General features: G+C 42.4%; 1 protein-coding gene across 1 annotated transcript in view; it reads left to right on the top strand.

The window, feature by feature from the left end:
* The window catches only part of LOC124277666, a 38,672-nt gene that overhangs the window by 18 nt on the left and 11,979 nt on the right, over nt 1-26,675 (top strand). Inside the window, exon 1 of the mRNA XM_046713395.1 lies at nt 1-963. This exon is cut by the window's left edge and continues 18 nt beyond it. Within this exon, the coding sequence (XP_046569351.1) occupies nt 836-963 (128 nt within the window). The 5' untranslated portion in view covers nt 1-835. The remainder of the gene's footprint in view (nt 964-26,675) is intronic.

Here is a 26,675-nt window from a genome sequence, read left to right as displayed (position 1 = left end):
GGGTACTATTATAAACAAACGCAACTGTGAATGAGGGTACTTTGTTTGGATGATTGGGTTATACTGAGAATGTACTACCGCCGCCCCGAGCCAAGCATCAGCTTCCACTCTCGGTAAGGACTCTCAAGATTTCTTCATCGGGATCACGTTTCTCCCTACCACTTTCTGTTTGTCACGTGATCTTCCAAGAAGTTGTGTGCGGAGTTATTCCCAGTGTGTAGAAGCCAGAGCCAAGCTGTCGGTAATCGTTGTATCGGTGATAGCGGAGGTGAGACGGGATTGACCAGGAGGGTCAGAGGAACGCCGGACAGCGAGGCTTGAGATTCAGGTCAATAACACTGTCTCCCCGGGAGGCAGGTGTGGGTTGAGAGCGCGAGGGTGGGGAGGACTTGTGTGGAGCGGAGCCGGGCATCCCGACATTGTGAGGCACACGGAAGTGAGGAGAGTTCTTCACAGGTGGTGAGCTCTATGTCGGCACGGTATGCTCGACTGAGATAAATTGAAATAAGGATTCATTCCTCGCTTGTAAACACTTGGACTCGGAGATCGCCTGGCGAGTGATATTGAACAGGTAGTTGTGTAGAATGGCGATGGTCCGTGTTGCCGGAATGTGATGCTAGCTCCGTACACAACTCACTGCTCGTTACGTGGATTATTGGACAACGAGAGCAGTGGTCGTAACGCCCGTTCACAGGTGTTGCAGCAAGTTTCTTCACGGGACTCTTTTCCCCCTCGGAATGTTTTTATTTGGAAATTACATGAGGTCTGACACTACCGTGGCGGATTATATTCTGTGACAGTTCTGTGACGAGAGTTTGTAAGGATACCGTCGACGATGTCGTACGTCCAGGTGCAGCCGAGATGCTATGGTGGACAGGACTGGATTCTTCCTCACAAAGTCCTGATAGCCATCCTGTGTCTGTCCTTCATCCTGCTACTGCTAGGAATCATCCTGCTGGCGGTGTATGTATAACGTTCTCTTGTACCTACTGAAATTGTATTATAATACAGTACCGGGCAAAAGGAATATGCACTTGAAAATTGAACTTACTACAAAATACAAATTTTATTAAACGTTAGTTGGTTGAAAACGGTGACCGGAACACGACTAAGTATAATTCCACACCCCACCCTTTTTGAACGCATTCCCATCGAATAACAATTTCATATTTTTTTCATTTTGAGGCGGCCATCAACACGTGTGTATACTAAATCCTTTGCCCGGCTGTTTATTCTATTTGTGCTTGTATGTTTGCATCAAGGCAGTATGTGTGTGATGCGGGTAGGTTCTGGGTGGGGGGTGAGGTAGGTTTCACACCCCACGTGGGTGTCAGGGGATGTTTGGGTGGAAATACTCTCTCGTCAGTTTCTCTGTTCTCTCTATCCCTATATTTCACTTCCTCTCTTGGTCTTGTTATCCTGCACTCTGTTTCTGTCTCTCAATCCCTGTCTGTTCCTCTCATGCCATCGTTCTCTCTAAGTCTCCTTCTCTCTCACACACACGCTCAACATACCCAGACTTCAACCCAGTACTTCACCGTTCTTTATCACGGGTTAGGGCCTGACTACATAGTAACATCGCCCTTACCATGAATTATGCCACTTTAATTAGGTCGTGCAACACTGTATTCATTCACAAAGGTAATGTGTTCATATTGACACCATGTGTCGTTATTCGATGGCTATATTTGGCACACCAGCGGTACAAATAGCCTTCAGTTGAAAAACTGTCAGGCTTGAAAAGATCCTTTTCTATCACCCTATAAACCTCATGGCCATGTATGCGTTGGTTGACGACTAACTCTCAGTTGGAACCAAACCAAGTACTCTTACATAATGTATGTTTCTACAGTGTAACCTCATCAACGCGGACGATCCTGTTGAACGTGAAATCCATCAGATTTGCAGATGTCCGGATTAACTGTGTTTACTGATGATTTCTATCACACCGACTTTATTTACAGTACTTTCATCGGAAAGCAGGATTTCCGGATAAACGGGGTCCGTACTGACGAGAGTTTTCATGCGAAACGGGGTCCGCACTAACGAGGTTTCCGGATAAACGGTGTCCATACTAACAAGGTTTCAAGATAAACGGGATCCATACTAACAACGTTTCCAGATAAACGGGGTTTAACTGTATGTGAAATATTATTCAGTTTGACTGTAGTTTCCATGCAAATGCGTTATTACTACGGTTGCCTGCAGTTTAATCCAAACTAACTTTAATACCAATTAGAAGCAGGGGGGTGGCCGAGTGATTACGTGTTACGACCCGCCGTGTTCGACACAATGATGTCAGATGTCATGGCATTGTTGTTTTATTTGTTTTATTTGTTGTGTTTTGGATCATTTTTTAAACCATACATCAAAATAAATCAACAACACCAAAACGTTGGCCTACATTTAACAATTTTCTTTTCCTTGTTCAATCTTAGGTTATATTATGTTTAAGTTATATTTTACGCGTATCTGCTACCGAAACAAAATATTATTTCCAAAGGCCCCAGGCAAAATATCAAATAGCTGTTCCGTTGTATTTATAAGACTGTAGGGAAGCTGAGTTGGGAGGCGAGTGAACGTCTTCACCACTATCAGCCTCGCCACTTACATAGTGCACGGAGTATCTTTATAACGGGGTGATGTAAGCGAGGAACGGTAATCACTATTGCAGACACATGTTCTCCTCGACATTACACTTACGGGGGATTGATTACACCTGTAATTACATCCAGCACGTGCAGCTTCAGGTATACATAACGTGATGGCTGGTAAAATGTAGCGACTAAGCGTACGTCTTATTTCTTGCCGTGTCATTTGAGAAGCATCCACAGAAAATGTTATATTTATTTGTTCTATTTATGTCACTTCCTGGTATTAGAATCACCGCGTGGCACTACTGTTATGTAATGAGCGTTTTAAACAGTCAACTACGGTTATGTCGAACTCGTCTGGGGCGGGTAGCCTAGCGTTCGCTCGTCATGCCGAAGACCCGGGTTCGATTCCCCACATGGGTACAATGTGTGAAGCCCATTTCTGGTGTGCCCCGCCGTGATATTGCTGGAATATTGCAAAAAGCGGCGTAAAACCATACTCACTCGAACGCTTCTTTCATCATATTGTCCATTTCTTCATAAAACATGGTCAGTGTCAATGGATCTTCAAACCTCGTGAGTATTGTTTTATGGAATACTACTGTACATAGTACAGTGGAATCTGTCTATTACGGACTGGTTAGGGACAGACTCATTTGTCCGGATTATAAAGCAGTCCGGATTAGTCAACTTTTGTCCGTTACCGTAGACACTGCATGTTATCACATTAAATAATGTGTGTTTATAGAATGAATTAACCATTGAGAACAGAAGTAACGGAAATGTTTATTGACCGGACTGTTATTTTAGTCTGTAATCCGTCCGACTTCGCAGAGAGAAATCCGGATTATGGAGAAAACCGGTTTACAAAGAGTCCGGATTTGACAGATTCCACTGTATCATGGCGGGAACAACATTAATGGCCTTCAAACATTGTACCCATATGGGGACTTGAACCCAGGTCCCCAGCATGACGAGCGAATGCTTGACCACTGGGCTACCCCACCGGGTCCTTTAATATCACAGTGGAATTATGATTATATGTGTAAGTCAGATTTATGATCTAGTGTCTATATTCACCTGTCGAATGGACCTGATGTGCAACATTTGTCAAGTTCGTAAAACGGCAGTTCCGGTTATGTCGAATGGTATTAACGCGGTACAAAATAAGTGTATCCCCTTTATAAGCTTTATGCAGGAACAGCTGTGAGAATCTGTGATGTAGGTATATACGATGATACGATTTACCAGATTCGTTAATCCAGAAATACGTTAATCCGTATATTAATATGAATCGCATCGTCCGGATAAACGGGGTTTCACTGTAATGATACTTCGGACTGAACTCTTCAGAGGAAAAAAGACCGGATTAACAAATGTCCGCATTAAGAGTCCCAACACAGTCGTCCGCTAAATGGGGTTCCCGGGTTAATGGGGCCCGCGTTTACGTAATTTCACTGTATCTAACTTGTGGGACAAAAGAAAGTAAAGTATTCAAAACTGGATATGAGAAAAAACATAAACGTTTTGAAGACAGTACCACAGAAAACAAGGGTCACCGAAACACTGCCAACTAGACTTGCAAAAATTAATAGTTTAAATGAAAATTTCTAAAAAAAATAATAAATAACAGCCTGGGGTCCTGACTGTCCCTTATCTAGACTTGCTTCTTGATAGGATAGAAGTATTATGCATCCATGGGCTCAGCATTCAGTACAGCCTTGGAGCAAGGCTAACTGTCAACTGAAGGTTCAAAATACATCTTTGATGCCTGTATTGAATACACCACTATCGTAAAACCGTTTCTTTTCATCGTCAGCTACCATCAAACACAGGTGGATACATTTGCCGCCCGTATATTATCTATATACTGTAAATTAGATAGAGATCATGAAAACACCAACTGCTGTAGTGTGTCAGCGACTCTCCGTCTCGACACATAAATCTACCTAGACTAACGCTAAGGCTCTGAATATATATGATTTTGATAGAAATATATAATTCCTTTAAACTGAAAAGTAGCCCCAGTGATGGGAGATTCAGAACCTGAAGAAATCTAGACTTGCTTCATTTAGGGCTTTAGCATTGTAGGGAAGGCTGTAGACTAATGCTTAGTCTCCCCTGGGTAGATCAGAGATTCAGAAAGAAATAGTACATTTAAATTGAAAAGGAGCCCCAGTGAGTTGGGAAATCCTGAACCTGGGGAAATCTAGACTTGCTTCATTTAGGGCTTTAGCATTGCAGGAGGGCCAGGCAGTAGGGACAATAATGTGCTTCAGGGACTGTGAGACAGACTAGGAGGGCTACAATGTAGGCTTTAGGGAAAATAATGAGGTTCAGGGACTGTGAGACCAGACTATAAGTCTACCATATGGCTTTCATTGCCGTGATGGTATTGATAGCACTTCATAGCCTTCATCACAGCACCATCATAAACTGTCACGGGCCGAAACACCCACTGACCTTGAGAAGGACATCATTTTCTTTCAAACCCTTTATTGATAGAACCGGACAATCCGAAGCAATGAATTGGAAATATATTCATATGAAACGACCGATAAAAGGCGACGTAAAATTAGGTCACATTGGACAATGGAAGTTTCACCTTTTCGAAGTATGCCGTGTGTGTATGCATGGCTCAGTCTAAGCACACTGAACACTAGCCTTATAATATCGGTTTTGAATGCACAAGATCTTTACATAAAGCTATATATGAATCCAGTCAGAGGTTTCACTGAACACTTGCCTTATAATATCGGTATTGAATGCACAAGATCTTTACATAAAGCTATATATGAATCCAGTCAGAGGTTTCATTGAAGTATGTATGGTGAAGTGAATGTATCGATGTTGTTAGGCCTTAACACTGGGAGTTGTTTAAAGTGTGATGTGATGGAGAAGGAGAGGGACATTAAGACGTTGTAAATGTGACGGCGGTATGTGATGGTGTGTTGGATTATTTCAGAGCTGACCCTCTGAATATTTTGCTTATTGTCCCATGACCCCATACCATACATATGAAGACATTGTAATACAGTGGCGGTAAAGATCCTTTAAAGTCAGTTAGCGGCGGTGGGGTAGCATTCTGGTTAAAGCGTTCGCTCGCCACGCCGAAAATAGACCGGATTAACAAATGTCCGTATTAAGAGTCCCAACACAGTCGTCCGGTAAATGGGGTTCCGGATTAATGGGGCCCGCATTTACGTGATTTTACTGTATCTAACTTGTGGGACAAAAAGAAAGTAAAGTATTCAAAACTGGATATAAAAAAAAAGGTTTTGAAGACAGTACCACAGAAAACAAGGGTCACGGAAACACTGCTAACTAGACTTGCACAAGTCTCTAAGGGAAAAATTAACAGTTTAAATGATAATTTCTAAAAAATAATAAAATAACAGCCTGGGGTCCTGACTGTCCCTTTATCTAGACTTGCTTCCTTGATAGGATAGAAGTATTATGCATCCATGGGCTCAGTGATTCAGTACAGCCTTGGAGCAAGGCTAACTGTCAACTGAAGGTTCAAAATACATCTTTGATGCCTGTATTGAATACACCACTATCGTAAAACCGTTTCTTTTTCATCGCCAGCTACCATCAAACACAGGTGTATATACATTTGCCGGTCGTATATTATCTATATACTGTAAATTAGATAGAGATCATGAAAACACCAACTGCTGTAGTGTGTCAGCGACTCGCCGTCTCGACACATAAATCTACCGAGACTAACGCTAAGGCTCTGAATATATATGATTTTGATAGAAATATATAATTCCTTTAAACTGAAAAGTAGCCCCAGTGATGGGAGATTCAGAACCTGAAGAAATCTAGACTTGCTTCATTTAGGGCTTTAGCATTGTAGGGAAGGCTGTAGACTAATGCTTAGTCTCCCCGGGTAGATCAGAGATTCAGAAAGAAATAGTACATTTAAATTGAAAGGAGCCCCAGTGAGTTGGGAAATCCTGAACCTGGGGAAATCTAGACTTGCTTCCATTTAGGGCTTTAGCATTGCAGGGAGGGCCAGGCAGTAGGGACAATAATGTGCTTCAGGGACTGTGAGACAGACTAGGAGGGCTACAATGTAGGCTTTAGGGAAAATAATGAGGTTCAGGGACTGTGAGACCGACTATAAGTCTACCATATGGCTTTCATTGCCGTGATGGTATTGATAGCATTTCATAGCCTTCGTCACAGCACCATCATAAACTGTCACGGGCCGAAACACCCACTGACCTTGAGAAGGACATCATTTTCTTAGACCGGATCAACAAATGTCCGCATTAAGAGTCCCAACACAGTCGTCCGCTAAATGGGGTTCCCGGGTTAATGGGGCCCGCGTTTACGTAATTTCACTGTATCTAACTTGTGGGACAAAAGAAAGTAAAGTATTCAAAACTGGATATGAGAAAAAACATAAACGTTTTGAAGACAGTACCACAGAAAACAAGGGTCACCGAAACACTGCCAACTAGACTTGCAAAAATTAATAGTTTAAATGAAAATTTCCCAAAAATAATAAATAACAGCCTGGGGTCCTGACTGTCCCTTATCTAGACTTGCTTCTTGAAAGGATAGAAGTATTATGCATCCATGGGCTCAGCATTCAGTACAGCCTTGGAGCAAGGCTAACTGTCAACTGAAGGTTCAAAATACATCTTTGATGCCTGTATTGAATACACCACTATCGTAAAACCGTTTCTTTTTCATCGTCAGCTACCATCAAACACAGGTGGATACATTTGCCGCCTGTATATTATCTATATACTGTAAATTAGATGGAGATAATGAAAACACCAACTGCTGTAGTGTGTCAGCGACTCTCCGTCTCGACACATAAATCTACCTAGACTAACGCTAAGGCTCTGAAGATATATATGATTTTGATAGAAATATATAATTCCTTTAAACTGAATAGTAGCCCCAGTGATGGGAGATTCAGAACCTGAAGACATCTAGACTTGCTTCATTTAGGGCTTTAGCATTGTAGGGAAGGCTGTAGACTAATGCTTAGTCTCCCCGGGTAGATCAGAGATTCAGAAAGAAATAGTACATTTAAATTGAAAAGGAGCCCCAGTGAGTTGGGAAATCCTGAACCTGGGGAAATCTAGACTTGCTTCATTTAGAGCTTTAGCATTGCAGGGAGGGCCAGGCAGTAGGGACAATAATGTGCTTCAGGGACTGTGAGACACACTAGGAGGGCTACAGTGTAGGCTTTAGGGAAAATAATGAGGTTCAGGGACTGTGAGACAGACTATATAAGTCTACCATATGGCTTTCATTGCTGTGATGGTATTGATAGCACTTCATAGCCTTCATCACAGCACCATCATAAACTGTCACGGGCCGAAACACCCACTGACCTTGAGAAGGACATCATTTTCTTTCAAACCCTTTATTGATAGAACCGGACAATCCGAAGCAATGAATTGGAAATATATTCATATGAAACGACCGATAAAAGGCGACGTAAAATTAGGTCACATTGGACAATGGAAGTTTCACCTTTTCGAAGTATGCCGTGTGTGTATGCATGGCTCAGTCTAAGCACACTGAACACTAGCCTTATAATATCGGTTTTGAATGCACAAGATCTTTACATAAAGCTATATATGAATCCAGTCAGAGGTTTCATTGAAGTATGTATGGTGAAGTGAATGTATCGATGTTGTTAGGCCTTAACACTGGGAGTTGTTTAAAGTGTGATGTGATGGAGGAGAGGGACATTAAGACGTTGTAAATGTGACAGCGGTATGTGATGGTGTGTTGGATTATTTCAGAGCTGACCCTCTGAATATTTTGCTTATTGTCCCATGACCCCATACCGGGGGCGCGGTGGGCGAACTGGCTAAAGCGCCAGGCTAGTGATCCAGCGAGCTTGAGGTGACGGGATCGAGCCCACCTGTGACCGGGTGTAAAAACCTTGGAGTCAACTTTGTGTGCAGACTCTTTCAGTGTTGTCACAACCCCTAGTGTACAGTACACAACCCTGTGCACTTAAAAGAACCCACGAATCCGTAGGTATATGACCAGATGGTGGCCACATGAATACGTGCAAACACCCAGTTGCGGGTACAGCAACGTGCAGTGAACTTGGACAAAGTACTGTGACTATGTGTCCCAGTGCACCCAGCTGTGAATGGGTACCTCGTAAGGATGGGAATGCCACAATAACTCGGTGCGCCTAGTGGCTGCAAGAGTTTGTATGCTCCCCAGGGAGTTGAGATTGACAATACGATGGGCCGTTGAGATTGACATCCAGTGAACGAGGGAAAAACAAAGCGCCTTTGAGCAGCTGAGCGGAGCTGGATATCGGCGCTATACAAATGTATATATGATGATATGAAGACATTGTAATACAGTGGCGGTAAAGATCCTTTAAAGTCAGTTAGCGGCGATGGGGTAGCATTGTGGTTAAAGCGTTCGCTCGCCACGCCGAAGGCCCGGGTTCGATTCCCAAAATGGGTGCAATGTGTGAAGCCCATTTCTGGTGTCCCCCGCCGTGATGTTGCTGGAATATTGCTAAAAGCGGCGTAAAACCAAATTCAGTCAGTCAGTCCTCATGATGTTGCTGTACTATTGCTTAATGCGGCGTAAAACCATATTCACTCACTATGGTACTTCATATAATTATTTCAGAGACTAAAGACCTTCACCTTACCAGTGACAACAGAACTCAGTGATGACTTGCACTGTACTGACGGAGTATTCACGTTCACTTACGTTTGTGTGTACTCAACGTGTGTTCGCGAATTCTTAACGTGCTGGTTAGGCCAGGTTGTTACAGGAACCTGTTTTACAAATCCGCCGACTTCAACAATTGAAATGTAAAGTGAACAAAAAATTAAAAAGTAGTATTTCTCTTTGGCCGAATTAACATAAATAAAATGCCAATAAACTAATTTAAGGTCCTCATCAATATTATTTAAACAATTATAACTACAGTCTGTTGAACGTGAACCTTAAAAACTTCGTAACAACAAAACATATCGGAAATCGGAAAATATGGAAACCCATTTGTTCGATCTAACGTCTTGAAGGTTTGCAGAAACCGGGACACCAACAATAGGCTTCATATGTTGTACCCATTGTGGGAATTAGATGGTGCATCATCGATTGTCCAGTGTGGTATAGTTTCATTATAGAAAATACACTGCTCCCATCTACAAATTGGCAGATCTGTTTTTCAGTGTTGAGAATAATGTCTGGATGACTGGATTTGCATAGTACAATTCTCATCTGGCTGACCAAGCCAGTTAGTTCCATGACCCATGGTATTTATCGTAATGGAATGGAGACCTCTGAAGGTCCGGATTGGAATTGGCCTTTAGTAGCCTTGCTCGTTGTAAATAGGCAAGTAACGGGATCGAGTGTTTAAGTTATGGTTTAAAGACTTGTTTAATGCTTGTCATCGTATCCAAATTGCGTAGATGCCAGTCACTGGATTGTCTTGTCCAGACTCATCTATTTATATACCCCGTTAAATACCTGGAACATTGAGGACTGTGGCGTTAAGCAACAGACTGTCAAAGATAGAAGGGAGATTAAGTACACTTGATAGTCGAAGATGAACACGGTCAGGTAGCAACTGTGCCACGGCTTTACAGACTGACTCCCCCTCTCGCAGGTGCCGTGCCCATGAAGATCCCGGTTAGAATTGGTCTGCAGCAACCCATGCTTGACGTAAGAGGCGACTAACGGGATCCGGTGGTCAGGCTCGCTGACTTGGTTGACACATGTCATTTATCCCAATTACGTAGATCGATGCTCATGCTGTTGATCACTGGATTGTCTGGTCCAGACTCGATTATTTACAGACCGCCACCATATAGCTGGAATAAAGCTGAGTGCGGCGTTAAACAACAAACAAAGAAAACAAACTACTAAGGCGTTATATCAGGTTGTCGCACCAGAAATATTGGTCATGCGTGAGTTCGAGCCCCAGATTCGACTAGTTCTGCGTCTTCTGTTACAACGCCGCCAAATGTATAAATACTATTTGATTCGACTCACTTGCTTGGAGAGAAACAGTTTTCAGAAGGCTAGTGCTTTCACTCCTCATATAGAAGGTATATATTTATATTTATAACTTTTTACTCGTTTCTGTCAGAATATTTTGAAAGGTTGCAGCAAGTCGTCCAGTAAATTAATCAACAGTCCCGTGTAAGTCGTTAAGTCTCTGGCTGTAACTCTGCCATCGGCGGAAACGTTGAGCCACCTGTGCACGTTACGCCACCACTAAGCACCCTGCGAAGAAACAGGAACATTTAACTAACCGCAAATCCATCCACGATCGCTATCTCTGCAGCCATATCTCTAGAACCATCTTATACTTAGATCAAAGCACACGAAAATCTCTAGAAGTTACCTCTCAAATCTTAGCTTTGATCCTCTCCATATTCCCACCCAGATATCTAATCCGTGGTTAACCCATACCCGCGTGTGTTAATCCCGGATACATCCCGTATATCCACATCTAAATCTCACCCCACCCACGTGTAATAAGCCAACGGAATCCATGTTCACTGATATTATTTGAATCTTGTCCCATTTTCAATCTACGTGTCTGAGTACCTGGTCTGGTACAATGTCCTGCCCATATATCACACTTCATTCCCAAAGTCACGCCCATATATGTCATACATGATGTCCAGGGTCACGCCCATATATCATACTTCATGCCCAGGGTAACGCTCATATATCATACTCCATGCCCAATTCCCCGCCGACATATCACACTTTATGCCCAATTCCGCCGCCCATGTATCATACTCCACGCCCAATTCCTCGCCCATATATCATACTCCACGCCAATTCCCCGCCCATATATCATACTCCACGCCCAATTCCTCGCCCATATATCATACTCCACGTCCAATTCCCCGCCCATATGTCGTACTCCATGCCCAATGCACCCCCATGTCACAACCCATGCCCGAAATCACGCCATAGATCATACTTCATGCCCAAACTAAGTCACGCCCATAGATCATACTACATGCCCAAATCAAGTCAAGCCAATAGATCATACTTCATGCCCAATCAATATCTTTTAATCCATTATGTTCCTTCTTCCATCCACATGTCCTACTACAAGGCCAAAACTGCGCCCATATATGATGATCCATGGCCAATGCCTCTTTCTTTTGGCATAACCCATTCCCAATCAATATTTGTTTTTAGTCTACATTTCATTTTCAATCCACTTGTCGAACTGTATGGCCAATTTCTCGCCCATATATCACACCCCATGTATATATTTATAATCATTCCCAATCAATATTTTTTGAATACAAGTCCCAATTTTAATCCCCGTGTCTAACAATCTTACTGTATGGACAACGCCATGTATCACAATCCACACCAAAAAGTCTTTCTTAATTCATGCGCACCAACCACCCTTACCCCCAGCCGTTTCTCTTATCTCCTCCCAACGCCACATCCCCTAGATCAAGTCACGGTCTCTCCTCAGCCCCCTAAACTCTCCGTGATCAATCAGCTTGAACTTCAACCAAGTCAGAATCCTTTATAGATATGTCACGGGACGACAGAACAGTCGTTTGCCTCAGGCCCGGCGTTCATAGCTTCATCCCTGTCGAGATAATGACTGGGGACTCACAATATATGTAATCCAAGGTTAAGGAACGGGGTCTGAAGAATCAGGACCACTTGCTGGTTCATGGTGCTGTTTCAACAATTACGGCACTTTGAATCCGCTTTGATCTGAGAACGCAGACAGGTTTACAATGTTGCCTCCAGCGTCGAGTCTATAGTCAGGTTTTGTTGTACTGTAAAATATATGTTGTGATTTTTTATACGGGAAAATATTGTTTCTGTTCCACTTCCAGGAAAATGAAACCATGGAAACAGGTTGCAGGAATATTTATAGAAAATGTCAGCCTTGTTGGTTGTGATGCGGTGGTCTTCATGTTCCTTAAGTACATTTTCCAAAGGACACAGACACCTGCTTATTTCACAAACTTGTCAGGAGCGATTGGGTTGCCTAGTGGGTAAAGCGTTCGCCGAAGATCCGGATCATGGGTACAATGCGTGAAGCCCATTTCTGGTGTCCCCCGCCGTGATATTGCTGGAATATTGACCATACTCACTCACTACAAACTTGTCACAGCGAAACAATGTCTCAGTTGACTCAGGTTTTTGTTCTTGAACCTGCTTGACATCATGTAATGTCCACAACAAAAGATTTCACAATTACGAAATTCATTCTGTGTGAGGCTGAGAAAAGAAAGCTGAATGTCGGTATAAACTGTTGCCAATCTGACTAGATGCTCCAACAGGATGACGATGGTGTAGTAGTTGGCGTCGGGGAGGTTGTGGAGGGGACCCAGCATGCATTTCTCCTGAGCTTCCTTGTCCGATAACCCAGTAATTGGAGGGAAGTAATTACATTAAACTGTTACGAGTGGATATAACTTTACTGGCTCAGAACTCACGTATGGTTTCACTCAGAAGCAGCGTTCGAAATTAACGTCGGTCCTTAGGCCCGAAGCCGACTGAAAACCACTCGGACCCAACAGCTTTTGTTTTCTGCAGGTCCTTATGGCCGACAGCCTTTTCATCCCCAGTAACTAAGAGTATTATTGTTCAGAAAATATTATTCAGTAATTTCTATTTAAATTTCTAAATTAAACTCTTTAACTCAGTTTGTTAGTTGTCATATTTTTGGTTTGCTGGGAATAACTTATATTGTAGCTAAAATGTAGGGCCTACACATTCTGACCACGACCCACAACATTTTATGGTTCTGGGTCCTTAGGGCCTGTAGCTTTTCAGGGTTAAGGACAAACACTGGTCAGAAGGCATCGTGCTGTGTTACTGCAGGGGGTGGGGTAACCGAATGATGATAGCGTCCACTCCCCCGAGGGGTTTGATTCGCTTAATGTATGGGGGTGCGAGGTTTTCGGGACACAAGAGTTTTGACATTGTTTCAAGACATGACCTGAAAAGAGACACATTTTGTCAGGACATAAAACATACACTTGTTATGGGCGCTCGATGATTAACTTTAAATGCATATATTTCTCAGTGTATAGTATAAGGCAGCATGTAGAAACTACGGCGTCTTATGTTTACACACATGGTTTCGATTATTGCAATAAATTGTTATCAGGAACCACCTACACAAAGAGATCTTAGAGCCAAGACTTTCGTACGTCCCATCCAAACAGTTACGTACGACCGTCGTAGCGCTTAAGACTGCTTGTGCAAAACTACAGTGTGTCCAGCACGAATACAGACGAGCCTGAACCACCTACACAAAGCGATCTTAGAGCCAAGACTTTCGTAACTCCCTTCCAAACAGTTACTTACGACCGTCGTACACGTAGCGCTAAGACCACTTTGTGCAGGTGGGCCCAGGACGAATACGAACGAGCCTGATTTATCCAGCCATGTTATCGTGCCACCAAGCCCGTGTATAAACCATCATTAGACGCTCCTCTGAAGCATATTTAATATGCTTATTTTGATGAATGATATCATTATCCTTCATCTGAATTATGCAATGCGGAGGTCGGGAAGTCAGCGATATCCGATACTGTACATATCAGAGAAACGCATGGTAAAATAAGCAAAGGCAGCAGATGTAAATAGTGCTGGCATCACCGTTTACATAGTGTTCTGATCTATCAAAGAGCGTTTATTCCGAGGGACCTAATGGACGCGACACCGGTATGTGACCCCAGATGACCTTCTGGCTTGATGCCAAGTGAACTTACGGCTCGACGAAGATGTTGACGTGTCCTACATAACGTTGCAGATGTAGTAGAGGCTGTAGTTGTAGTTGACGTTGTAGGTGTAATTAATACAGGTATGTACTTTGTTTAACGCTATATGAAACAGTTGGGTCCAGAAGCAAAGTACATATACAAAGGAAGTGCTCATGTTCTTTAGTGCCATGGCATCAAAGCCATATGTCTTCGCAAGTAGCTCCATGGCGAAGAATTGGTAACACGCACATCAGAACATGTAGTTTGGTGCCATGTTTCATGGGGAATCTGGGACATATTTCTTTGCAAGTAGCTGAATGGCGAGGAAGTGGTAACCTACAGACCAGAACATGTACTTTGGTGCCGTGTTTCACGGGAATCCCAGACCATATGTCTTTGCAAGGAGGTGAATTGGCCATAAATTGGTCTTAACATCTTTCATGGACATAACTACATGGATCGCAAAGAGAATCATGCAATATAAGACATTTAGCTGAAAAGTACAAACATGTAACCTTGAGACCTATTGTACCCCGTGATGAGAGATGGTGAAGCAGGGGAAGTGTCGTATTGTACCAATTTCAGATTCGAACATAATGATCGTATGTTCAATTAATGGTTCTAAACCCTTGAATATCGGGGTTCGAATTGATCATCAGGTTCCCATGCTTGTCTTGTGAGGAAACTAACGTGATCGGGTTGTCAGGCTCTCTGACTGATGCATTGCTTTATGTCATCGTATCCGAATTGCGTAAACCGATGCTCATGGCGTCAACCATTGGATTGTATGGCCCAGACACGGTTATTCACAGACCGCCGTCATATAGTTGGACTGATGCTGAGTGTGGCATTCAAAAACAAACATATGTACTTTTGATAGAAACAAATAACTCCATATACATTGAAAAGGAGCCTAATGAACTCTGCTATTCAGCCTGAACCCGAGGAAATCTAGACCTGGCCTCGACTTCTCGAAACAGACTTAAAGCTGAGTTTTGACTTAAGTTAGAGTTTTTACTCAAATTTGAGAAAATGCATTTCCCATGTTGAACTGAAATTGATATTAAACTCAAACATAGTAGACAATTGGAGTTTGGTGGATAGATTACTTAAGTTATTTGGGCTTTTTTATTTTTAAAATGCAGTTGAGTTAAAAATTCAGCTGTTTCAAATTGTCAAACTCAGTTTGAAATTTGAGTAAAAACTTAAGTTTGTTTCGAGAAATCGGGGCCTGTTCGTTAAGGGCTTTTGTATTGCAGAAAGGGCTTGGCGGAAGGGAAAATATTGTGGTTCAGGGAGTGTGCGACAGACAAAAATTGTAACTATAGTAAATTTTACAACCAAGGTCGTATATGTATGTAGCTATTTACATCCTCCAGGTAGATGAGGATGTGCTTACTACTAGTATATAGCGGCAGCTCCTTGTAGCTAGCACGGCCGCGGGCGCGATTAGTCTGTCTCACAGTCCCTGAACCACATTATTTTCCTACTACCTAGCCCTCCCTGCAATGCTAAAGCCTTAAATGAAGCAAGTCTAGATTTCCACAGGTTCAATCTCCCATCTCACAGGGGCTCCTTTTCAGTGTAAATGGGTTTATTTGTTTCTATCAAAATTATATATATTCAGGGACTAAGCGTTAGTCTACGGGTGCGATATGCATAGCAAGGCATCGTTAAGTATGGTGATCGCGCTACCAGAGGCAGGTAAAAACGCTGCAGATATCCTGGAACGTGTTTGTACAGGCGATGCTCTGGGAAGATTACCAATTACATCAGTGACATGCTACAGAAAACCATGCAGGCCTCTCGTAATGATTAAGTAATGGCATATGTTGTGAAGCAGTTGTGCTAGAGGCAAGGGAACAGTATTCCTCAATGATTGCTAAAAAATCCAAAAGAACGCAGGTTTCTGTCTTGTCATTCTTGATATTTGTGATAAATCCTGACATTCTGTGTTTGTTTGCGTCGTAGCGTGATTCAGTCATGAATATATGTTTCTACGTGCACTTGGTGACGTTGTAACGTGATTCAGTCATGAATATATGTTTCTACGTGCACTTGGTGACGTTATAACGTGGTTTAGTCATGAATATATGTGTTTCTACGTGCACTTGGTGACGTTATAACGTGATTCAGTCATGAATATATGTTTCTACGTACACTTGGTGACGTTGTAACTTGATTCAGTCATGAATATATGTTTCTACATGGATTTGGTGACGTTGTAGCGTGATTCAATCATGAATATATGTTTCTACGTGCACTTGGTGACGTTGTAACTTGATTCAGTCATGAATATATGTTTCTACGTACACTTGGTGACGTTATAACTTGATTCAGTCATGAATATATGTTTCTACGTGCACTTGGTGACGTTGTAACGTGATTCAGTCATGAATATATGTTTCTACGTGCACTTGGTGACGTTGTAGCTTGATTCAGTCATGAATACATGTTTCTATGTGCACTTGGTGACGTTGTAGCGTGATTCAGTCATGAATATATGTTTCTATGTGCACCTGGTGACGTTGTAACTTGATTCAGTCATGAATATATGTTTCTACGTGGACTTGGTGACGTTGTAGCTTGATTCAGTCATGAATATATGTTTCTACGTGCACTTGGTGACGTTGTAGCGTGATTCAGTCATGAATATATGTTTCTACGTGCACTTGGTGACGTTGTAGCGTGATTCAGTCATGAATATATGTTTCTACGTGGACTTGGTGACGTTGTAACTTGATTCAGTCATGAATATATGTTTCTACGTACACTTGGTGACGTTATAACTTGATTCTGTCATGAATATATGTTTCTACGTACACTTGGTGACGTTATAACGAGATTCAGTCATGAATATATGTTTCTACGTACACTTGGTGACGTTGTAACGTGATTCAGTCATGAATATATGTTTCTATGTGCACTTGGTGACGTTGTAACTTGATTCAATCATGAATATATGTTTCTACGTACACTTCGTGACGTTGTAACTTGATTCAATCATGAATATATGTTTCTACGTGCACTTGGTGACGTTGTAACGTGATTCAGTCATGAATATATGTTTCTACGTGCACCTGGTGACGTTATAACTTGATTCAGTCATAAATATATTTGTTTCTACGTACACTTGGTGATGTTGTAACGTGATTCAGTCATGAATATATGTTTCTACATGCACTTGGTGACGTTATAACGAGATTCAGTCATGAATAGAAGTCCAGGATATTTTTTTATGGATTAAACTTCTTTTTTATTTCCCTCACAACGTTTCATCAGGTGAACTGAAAATATGAGACTGATGAAGGGATCTGTAATGGTACCGAAGCGTTGTGAGGGAAATAAAAAAGAAGTTTAATCCATAAATAAATGTCTTGGACATCTATATACAATTTCTAAATGCCGCTAAAAGGCATCATTCGACATGAATACAAGTGTTTCTACGTACACTTGGTGACGTTATAACGTGATTCAGTCATAAATATATGTATTTCTACATGCACTTGGTAAAGATATAACGTGATTCATTAATGATTACAGAAGTTTCTACTTCCACATGGTGACGTATACTTATCGAAAGGCGTCCTCAATGCCACGTACAGCGCTCATTCAGGTGTATAGACGCAAGATCACCATAACAAGAATACAGTGTTACAGGGTGTCTAGTTTTCAACTGTATCAATAAGAATCACCATTTTAAACACATCGCTTTCGTAGGTTAGTAGATAGAGCGTCTACCGGAGACTGGGTCTGAGGTTCGATCCCCTGGTTGAGTCATATGAAAACACGTTATTAGATGGTAGTTGTTGTTACCCTGGTGCACCAATGCTGGGATTCGATCTCGACCCTCCGACGTGACAAGCGATTCATTCACTTTTACCCATGTGCCAACATCTTTACAGTAACTGCTGGAATATTGCTAAAAGCGGCGTAAAACTAAACTCACTCACCTTTACCATCTTCTCCCCTTTTAAATATGAAACGTCACTGATAGAGAATGACCAGTCTCGATTTTCCAAAGAAATAGATCATCGGCGTAAAAGGCAAAACTGCAGTGAAAATTGTGGAGGGACCACTGAACGCCTGTCATGACCCCAGATGCCCGGGAAAGGCCCTACTGCAACTCCGCGGTTTTTAAAATATGCATGCAAAGGTATGTATGTTCCAAGGACCTGAACCTGTCTTGTGTATACGAAGAAATCGCTCATTATATTTAATCATGAACGCATCAACTGTGTTACCATCGTGTGTAATGAAATAGTTCTCAATTCGTCAATTAGGCTCTGTATCTCATAATGAACAGAATTTAATGGCGTCAAGTTCGAAGGCAATATCATGCACCATCTACATCTGGTGGTATTTTCTGTCAGATGATTACAGTGTGGTGTAGTGTAATATTATAACATATAGTTAATCCCAAATTTTGAAAACGGACGGGTCTGCCATGGATCTCATGCAACTTTTACATTGGGTCTCAAAAGGTCTTCACACACGTTTAACACTTGGTCTCAAAAGGTCTTCACAGAGGTTTTATACTGGGTCTCAAAAGGTCTTCACATAGGTTTAACACTAGGTCTCTAAAGGTCTTCACATAGGTTTAACACTGGGTCTCAAAAGGTCTTCACACACGTTTAACAACTGTTGGTCTCAAAAGGTCTTCACATAGGTTTAACACTGGGTCTCACATAGGTTTAACACTGGGTCTCAAAAGGTGTTCACACACGTTTAACACTGGGTCTCAAAAGGGGTACACACAGATTTCACGGTTGGTCTCAAAAGGACTTTACACATGTTTTACACTGGGTCTCAAAATTGGTTCATACAGGTTTTACACTGGTCACGCGAGTTTCACAGTTGGTCTCAGATAGGCTTCACACGAGTCTCACACCGGGTTCACACAGGTTTCACACTGGATTGCAGATGTGCTTCAAACGGGTCTCACGCGACTTTAGACGGGTCTCACACTTTGTCTCACGCGGGTCTCACACTGGGTCTCAAATCAGTGATGCAACGGCCTGAAGATATATTACCGAAGCTGCAAGATTGCGTGACGCCATCGACCAAAACGGCTTCACGAACAGGTGTTGGTTAGTCAGACCTGTTACTCACAGGCACAAGGAAGCAGGGAAATAGCTAGTCTGACTCATATTTGAACCTGGGAAATACGACAGAGACTTATAACAGTCTGATTCAGAGATTCTTTGATTCCCAATGAGATTATTTTTGGTAAGAGGCAAGAACGCGTGACCTTCAACGAAAATAGATATTCACCCAAAACATCAAGAGATGGTATTGTTGTTCTCTGGAGTGGAATGTTATTGCAGGAATAAGTGCCAGACAGAAATTGGTTTGGATTTGTTAAGTAGCTACGTGATGACACCAAACAATGTGGAACTCGTCCTTCGGAGAACACACCATCGTGTAGGAGTTAGTTAGCGAACACCATCGTGTAGGAGTTAGTCAGTGAGTAGGGTTTTACGCCCCTTTCAAAAATATACACCAGAAATTTATCACACATTGTTCTTAACCTTTTTAGCCACTTCGTTAGAAACATAATTCCAATACCGAAGGGACACCAGAAACAGCTTCACACAACGGGCTACCCCACTGCCCCCCTCGTATAGGAAGTTAAACTGGACAAATCATCAGATATGAGTCAGTGAGTCAGTTGGGTTTACGCCGCATTTAGCAATATTCCGGAGGACACCAGAAACTGGCCATACCTTATTCTCAACATTTTTCACCACTTCGTTAGAAACAAGTCTCGAACCAGGTCTTCGGCGTGACGAACCACTAGCCCATCGCCCCTACCGTATATGAAACTAAACTAGACTCTCTAAACTAGACAGTTTCTCTGTTCTTTCTATCCCTATATATCACTTCCTCTATTGGTCTTGTTATCCTTCACTCTACCTTTGTCTCTCACTTCGTCTCGAACCTCTCCCTCTCTTTCTCTTCCTCTCATGTCATCTTTCTCTTAAGTCTTCTCCGCTTCCTTCCACTCTCTCTCTCTCTCTCTCTCTCTCTCTCTCTCTCTCTCTCTCTCTCTCTCTCTCTCTCTCTCTCTCTCTCTCTCTCTCTCTCTCTCTCTCTCTCTCTCTCTCTCTCTCTCTCTCTCTCTCTCTCTCTCTCTCTCTCTCTCTCTCTCTCTCTCTCTCTCTCTCTCCTTATATATTATCTATTACGACCCCGAGCCCCCTCTATCATTTAGGTTGCTTATTGCTGTCATCCAATTCAGTCTGGAATCCCCAAGCGGAACAGAATTAACGACGTATGAAGGGCGTTAGGCAGAATCTGGCTTTCCCCGTTCTTTTACTCAATGAACTTTGCAACTTTTAACAGCAGATATTATTGTTATAACACACACATTAAGTAGCGTGGGAGTATTTCATCGCAGCGCAATAAACTCACATCGCGTGTTATATCACCTCATCTGTGCAATAAATGTCAATAAAGCACTGTAAACCTCAGGGGGAAATCTGCACAGGCGCCTGTATCGCCGTCGATGTTGCATGAGTAATACAAGAAACACGTACATCACTATCAGCGTGTTGCCATCACCTTACGCCATCACTTGACGGCATCAGAATCTGCATCACCCTTCATGCTACAGCAGGTTCCTCCATCCTATCACCCAATCTAATCTCCCGTCATGCAGTTCGCCTATAGCTCCACTCCCGTGGCCTCACGCCCGACCCTGTAGATATCGGGGATACATTTTATAGTTAATCAGTCTTATCGCACTCCCACCTGTCGTGAAATAACTTTTTAAGCGAACAAGTCAAACTTTCACCCAGCTTCATGTCTTTCTGCATTGACACGAGACTTCAGTGCGAGATTTCGAGTTGTTTCTCGGAGACGGATTCGTGGGCAGTCAGCTCGTCAATATCGTGACTATTTCAGGGGTACTTTTTGTCGTGAACATGTACCATACATTTCACAATACCATTTCATACCATCACAGTAATCCCAATATTCTTGTTATACCTATAATCGTTTGTTTAGAATATGAGCGTATCACTGCACTGTAATACAAAGCAGATACTATCAGCGTGTGTAATGTGTCTGAGTGTTAAACTGAGGCATGGTATCTTGGTATCTCAGCGGGCTAGCAACATTGAACACAACATTACGCACGCACGCACGCACACACACACTCACACACGTGTGTCGCAAGAGGTGACTAACGGGATCTGGTGGTCGGGCTCGCTGGCTTCGTATGGCAGTTGCGTACATCCATGCTCATGCTGTTGATCACTGGATTGTGGACGTTCTAACCTAATTTAGCGAAAGGGTAGCCGAAGATCAGGGTTCGATTCCCTAGATGGGTACAATGTGTGAAGCCAGTTTCTGGTGTCCCCCGCCGTGATATTGCTGGAATATTGCTAAAGACGGCGTAAAACCATGCTCACTCACTCACTTAAATCCGTTCTTATCGATTGAGGATTTGCTCAAAAGGAATTTAGTCCGTGCACCATGAGGAAATGAAATTTTGCAAAGTGCTCAATCTGTGCCCTGTCAGCAGAACGTTACATAGAGATCCAGTTTATTTGTGTTGTTTCATGTTCTTTTTGTATTCATTAACTTGGACTAACATTCTAACTCAAACAGATATGACGTGGAAACTTGTTTATTTGTTTACACCAGCAGTGTTGCTTGTTTACACTTCTGTAGGACCCATGGGTGATGGGCTACAGGAGCCCATTTCCCGCTTGACCAATCACGGGTGATCCATCATGTATTTGTGTGTGACAGTTTCACCATCAGCTGGACCGTACATCATTCTATCACAGCCATGAATGTTCAAACACAGTGACGTATTGACTCCTTGTTGATTCACTGAAGCCTGTCCGTCGTGCTGCTTCTCAGATATACATGTACACTACCGGGCAAAAACATCCTTCCTCTGCACCGCTAAGAGTTTTCGCTATATGATCGCCATAGAGCCGCGATAGAGCCGCGAAAGTGTCGTGAATGTAATGCGAATGTTCCGCGAAAATGTCTCTACTCAAATAAGGTTAAGAACAATATGATTGTTATATTTTATCAAAAAGACAAAAAAATCTGATATTTTCCTCAGTTCAAGATATGCTACTCAAAAGAGGTTAAGGACAATCTGTTTCTTTCATGATACTCCACATCTCTCGGTTCAGTATGTTCTACTCAAATGAGGTTAAGGGTCACATAATTCTGGCATCGCCTTACAGATTAACTGTAGTGATGTGAGAGAATCGTGTTGTCCTTGACCTCTTTTGAGTAGTATATATTAAATTGGGAGACGTAGAGACAGTGTATCAGATGCAGTATGCATATAAACATCTTGAAAAAAGTACAGCACCATTTCTCATCCGTCACATACCAAACGTTCATGTATGTTTGGAACCGTGGCTTCGATACCACCGATACTTGTTGATGATATAATGCAGTTAAAACGACGAAGGGCCGTCTCAGTCATACGACACCTACTTAACGTTGCACCCACTGTAATATATCAAAATATGTCCTTATGAATCCCTACCTAGCAGTGATCATACCAGGTGTTAGTAAAGAGGTAAGCGTAACCTGCCCCGTCACAAAATCATGCGGAGTCTCGTCAAATTTTATCCTGAAAATACTCTTAGCCAAACTGTACAAATCAAAATCGTAAACTGCATAGGACATAATGTTTGTCACTGATGCGCCGAATTTGGAAGTATTCCCTTCTCTTGAATGTTGTAAAGAAATCTCTTTTCTTGCGCAGAAAGATACACCTACAAAGTCGTATCCCAGTATAACCAATAAAGACCTGTTACAAGGATAGTCCAATAAAATACCATTAATTAGCAAACCATGTCGATTGGAAATCGATTTTCATTTATATTGTTCAATATTGTTAACATGGTTCCGTTTTAAAAAGGCGGTGCTCCCCCGACCCGTGAAGGTCCGGGTTAGAATCGATCTTCAGCAACCCATGCTTGTCGAAAGAGGTGACTAACGGGTGGTCAGGCTTGCTGACTTGGTTGACACGTGTCATCGGTTCCCAGTTACGTAGAACGATGTTCATGCTGTTGATCACTGGATTGTCTGGTCCAGGCGCGATTATTTACAATTCGCCGCCATATTGCTGGAATATTGTTGAGTGCGGCGTTAAACAACAAACAAACCATCTCCCCAGACATCACCCTCATCACGGAAGTACTGGGCATAGGCAGGTTGTCTCTTTCACAACCGCCTAGGACCCGTGAAGATCCGGGATAGAATAGGTCTTCAGCAACCCATGCTTGCCACAAAAGGCGACTATGCTTGTCGTAAGAGGCGACTAACGGGATCGGGTGGTCAGGCTCGCTGACTTGGTTGACACATGTCATCGGTTCCCCATTGCCGAGATCGATGCTCATGCTGTTGATCACTGGATTGTCTGGTCCAGACTCGATTATTTACAGACCGCCGCCATATAGCTGGAATATTGCTGAGTGCGGCGTAAAACTAAACTCACTCACTCACTCTCAACCGCCTAGACTAAATTTTGAATTGAAAAGGAGCCACGGTTAGAAGGGAGCCTTGCTTCATTTAGAGCTTCAGCATTGCAGAAATGACAGGGCGGAAAGGAACATAATTCGGCTCAGGGACTGTGAGACAGACTATCCACCGCCCTCTCCTCAGCAGCCAGACAGGGCATCCCCAAACACGACCCACCTCCCTGATTGAATTATTCCCTCGATAGTCCTCAACACATGTTACATGCGTGAAACACACACCGTGTTACCTCGCGCTACGGGTAATTGAGAGTCTGTAATTCCACTTACTGCATGGTCGACCCATTTCACGACTGATAACATAGCCAGTTTGATGGCACCGTGCGCATCAGAATCATCGGATGATGGAGGAGAAACGCAATTACCTAGGTATAAAATGGTTAATGTGGTGATATTGGCATTAATGGCATTGTTAAATCCGAAGTGACGTGGTTAATGTCAGGCATGGATTGGATTAGAACCAGAAGCGTCAACGACGTCACCTTGCTGCAGGGGTCAAGGTCGTTACACTGTACTTAACCCTGCTTTATTGACCAGTGAATTAATGTTATAGTCTCTTCGCCTCAGTTGTCGGTAACATAATCATCATAATGGGATTATAACACAGTTTAATGGTTCATGGTAATGGCACATACACCCCAGGTACCACATGTATTAACAACAAAGATATTGAAAATATATATTTATCTCGCCTAAACTTAAGTTCACGTGTAGTGGCACGCTGGGTTGATATAAAACTATTTGGGCGTATGCTGATTTTTTTTACACCAATACTACCTGGTCATGCCGTGTTGTTGCATAAATCTTATTTTTTGTAATTTCGTGTTCAAGCTTGTATTACACCCGGTTCAATTTGCTTTTGTAAATATTTCATATATACTCAAATTTAGATGCCGTCCTCATCTCTGTCATAAAAAAAAACATCTTTTGTTAAACGTTTTTTATAAAAAAAACTTGAATATTATAAACTTCATCAAACAATTATAGAGCAATTCATACTATGCTCTTTTGAATCTTGAAAGAGTATGTTCGTTAGCACTTGACAAGCTTTGAAATACAGCCACCAAAAGCTGGAGCTGCTTGAATATTGCGCCACATAAATTAAAGGTTTACTATAGTAAAGTCCAAGTCACAGACCCCATTCCCGTAAATATCCCGTAATTCGAAAAAGACCCATCTTATTTAGTGAGTCATTTATGTATTTATTACAATGCAGGATATTTATCATCCCACGTATCTCTAAAGCATCACAGGTTTTCCTTGAATATGCGCATTTATATGTGACGTCACATGTAAGTATTTAGTCAGTCTGGCAGTGACAACAGGCAATATAGTTCCATCTGAAATTCTTTTATATCACTACTGAACTGTGGTCCATTATCCCTGGGAGAGCGGAAGGTCGTGGGTTCGATCCCCGACCGCGTCATACCAAAAGACGTTAAAATATGGTACTTGTTGGTCCCTGCCTGGCGCTTGGCATTAATGGGTACAACAACGACTGGTCGGCTCGGAGTCAGTATAATGTGTCTGAGTGGGGTATTCATGCTTCACTGCCGCATGGTATCTCAGTGGGCTAGTACTATAAAACCAGCTTCAGTCTGGGCTAGTACAAGGAGCCGCACATACACATACACACGCATGCACGTCGTCATATGAGCGAAATATTCTCAAGCGCGACGTAAAACCCAATTTCACCTCACCTCACCTCACCTCACCTCACCTCACCTCACCTCCTCACCCATTATCCCTGTAAATCGTCCAGATCCGGATCGTCACTGATTCGTCGGAACGCCAAAGCTGTCAGACCCGTGAAGACCCGGACTAGAACTGTCCTTCAGTACCCCTGCTTATCGTAAGAGGTGACTAGCTGGATCGGGTGGTCAGACTCGCTGAATTAGTTCATACATGTCATCGTATCCCAATTCCTTAGATCAATGCTCATGCGGTTGATCACTTGATTGTCTGGTCTAGACTCGATTATTTACAGGCAGTCGCCATGTAGTTGGAATATTGTTGAGTGCAGCGTTAAACAACAAACAAACTGCAAGCTGTCAAATACTGTATGTTTGTCATACACGGTTAATACGTTTATTTTTTAAGAACACTCAAAACGTGGTCAAACCTTGACCTCTGCTTCATCTCCCATCCACTACAAGTTGACCTCCAGCGGCCATTCACTGGTCAGTGGCTAGCAGCATTATTCTGACCTGAGCTTGGATATAAGTAGTGTTACTTTCACCACGACCTGATAAACATCGTTCTTGCATCTCAGACAGACATGGTGGGGATGATTGAGTCATTACAGATGATCACTGTCTAGACTTTGTCTCGCTCCTGCCACATTCAGTGTCTAACTCCATAATGACTGTATAAATCCCATATCGTAAATACAGACACCTAACGCAACAGATCAAGTCCTCAGTATTTACAGATGCAAGAGAGAACGTTCATTACGGTGTTTGTTGCAGTCGTCAGGTACAGCTCTGTTTCTATTTCAAGAGGTGTTCTTTTGTCTTTTTGTTGTTTCGGGGGCTTTGTTTTTTGTTGATTTTCGGATACATTATATAATTTCAGAGTTAGATGGTACTTTAAGAGCTTTGGGTTGAACTAGATGTTTTCTCCACAATCAGTGCTGTACGTGGCACGTTCGATTTCGGAGATGCGTTCCTTAAGCTCCATTCATACGACGAAGTTTTGCATATATGTAGATTTGCTCATGTAAGCAAATTTACACAGATGAGTAAAAGTATATTTCCTACGCATTCATACGAGGTTAGGGTGACATAAAAGCAAACAGAAAAAACATCATTGAAAACATTCATTTCTGACATAACAAT

This window comes from Haliotis rubra, unplaced genomic scaffold (genome assembly GCF_003918875.1).
Source record: "Haliotis rubra isolate DU_JTF1 unplaced genomic scaffold, ASM391887v1 Scf225, whole genome shotgun sequence".
NCBI lineage: Eukaryota > Metazoa > Mollusca > Gastropoda > Lepetellida > Haliotidae > Haliotis > Haliotis rubra.
Note: the sequence above shows the minus strand (reverse complement) of the source record. Positions and strands in the feature narration are given on the sequence as shown.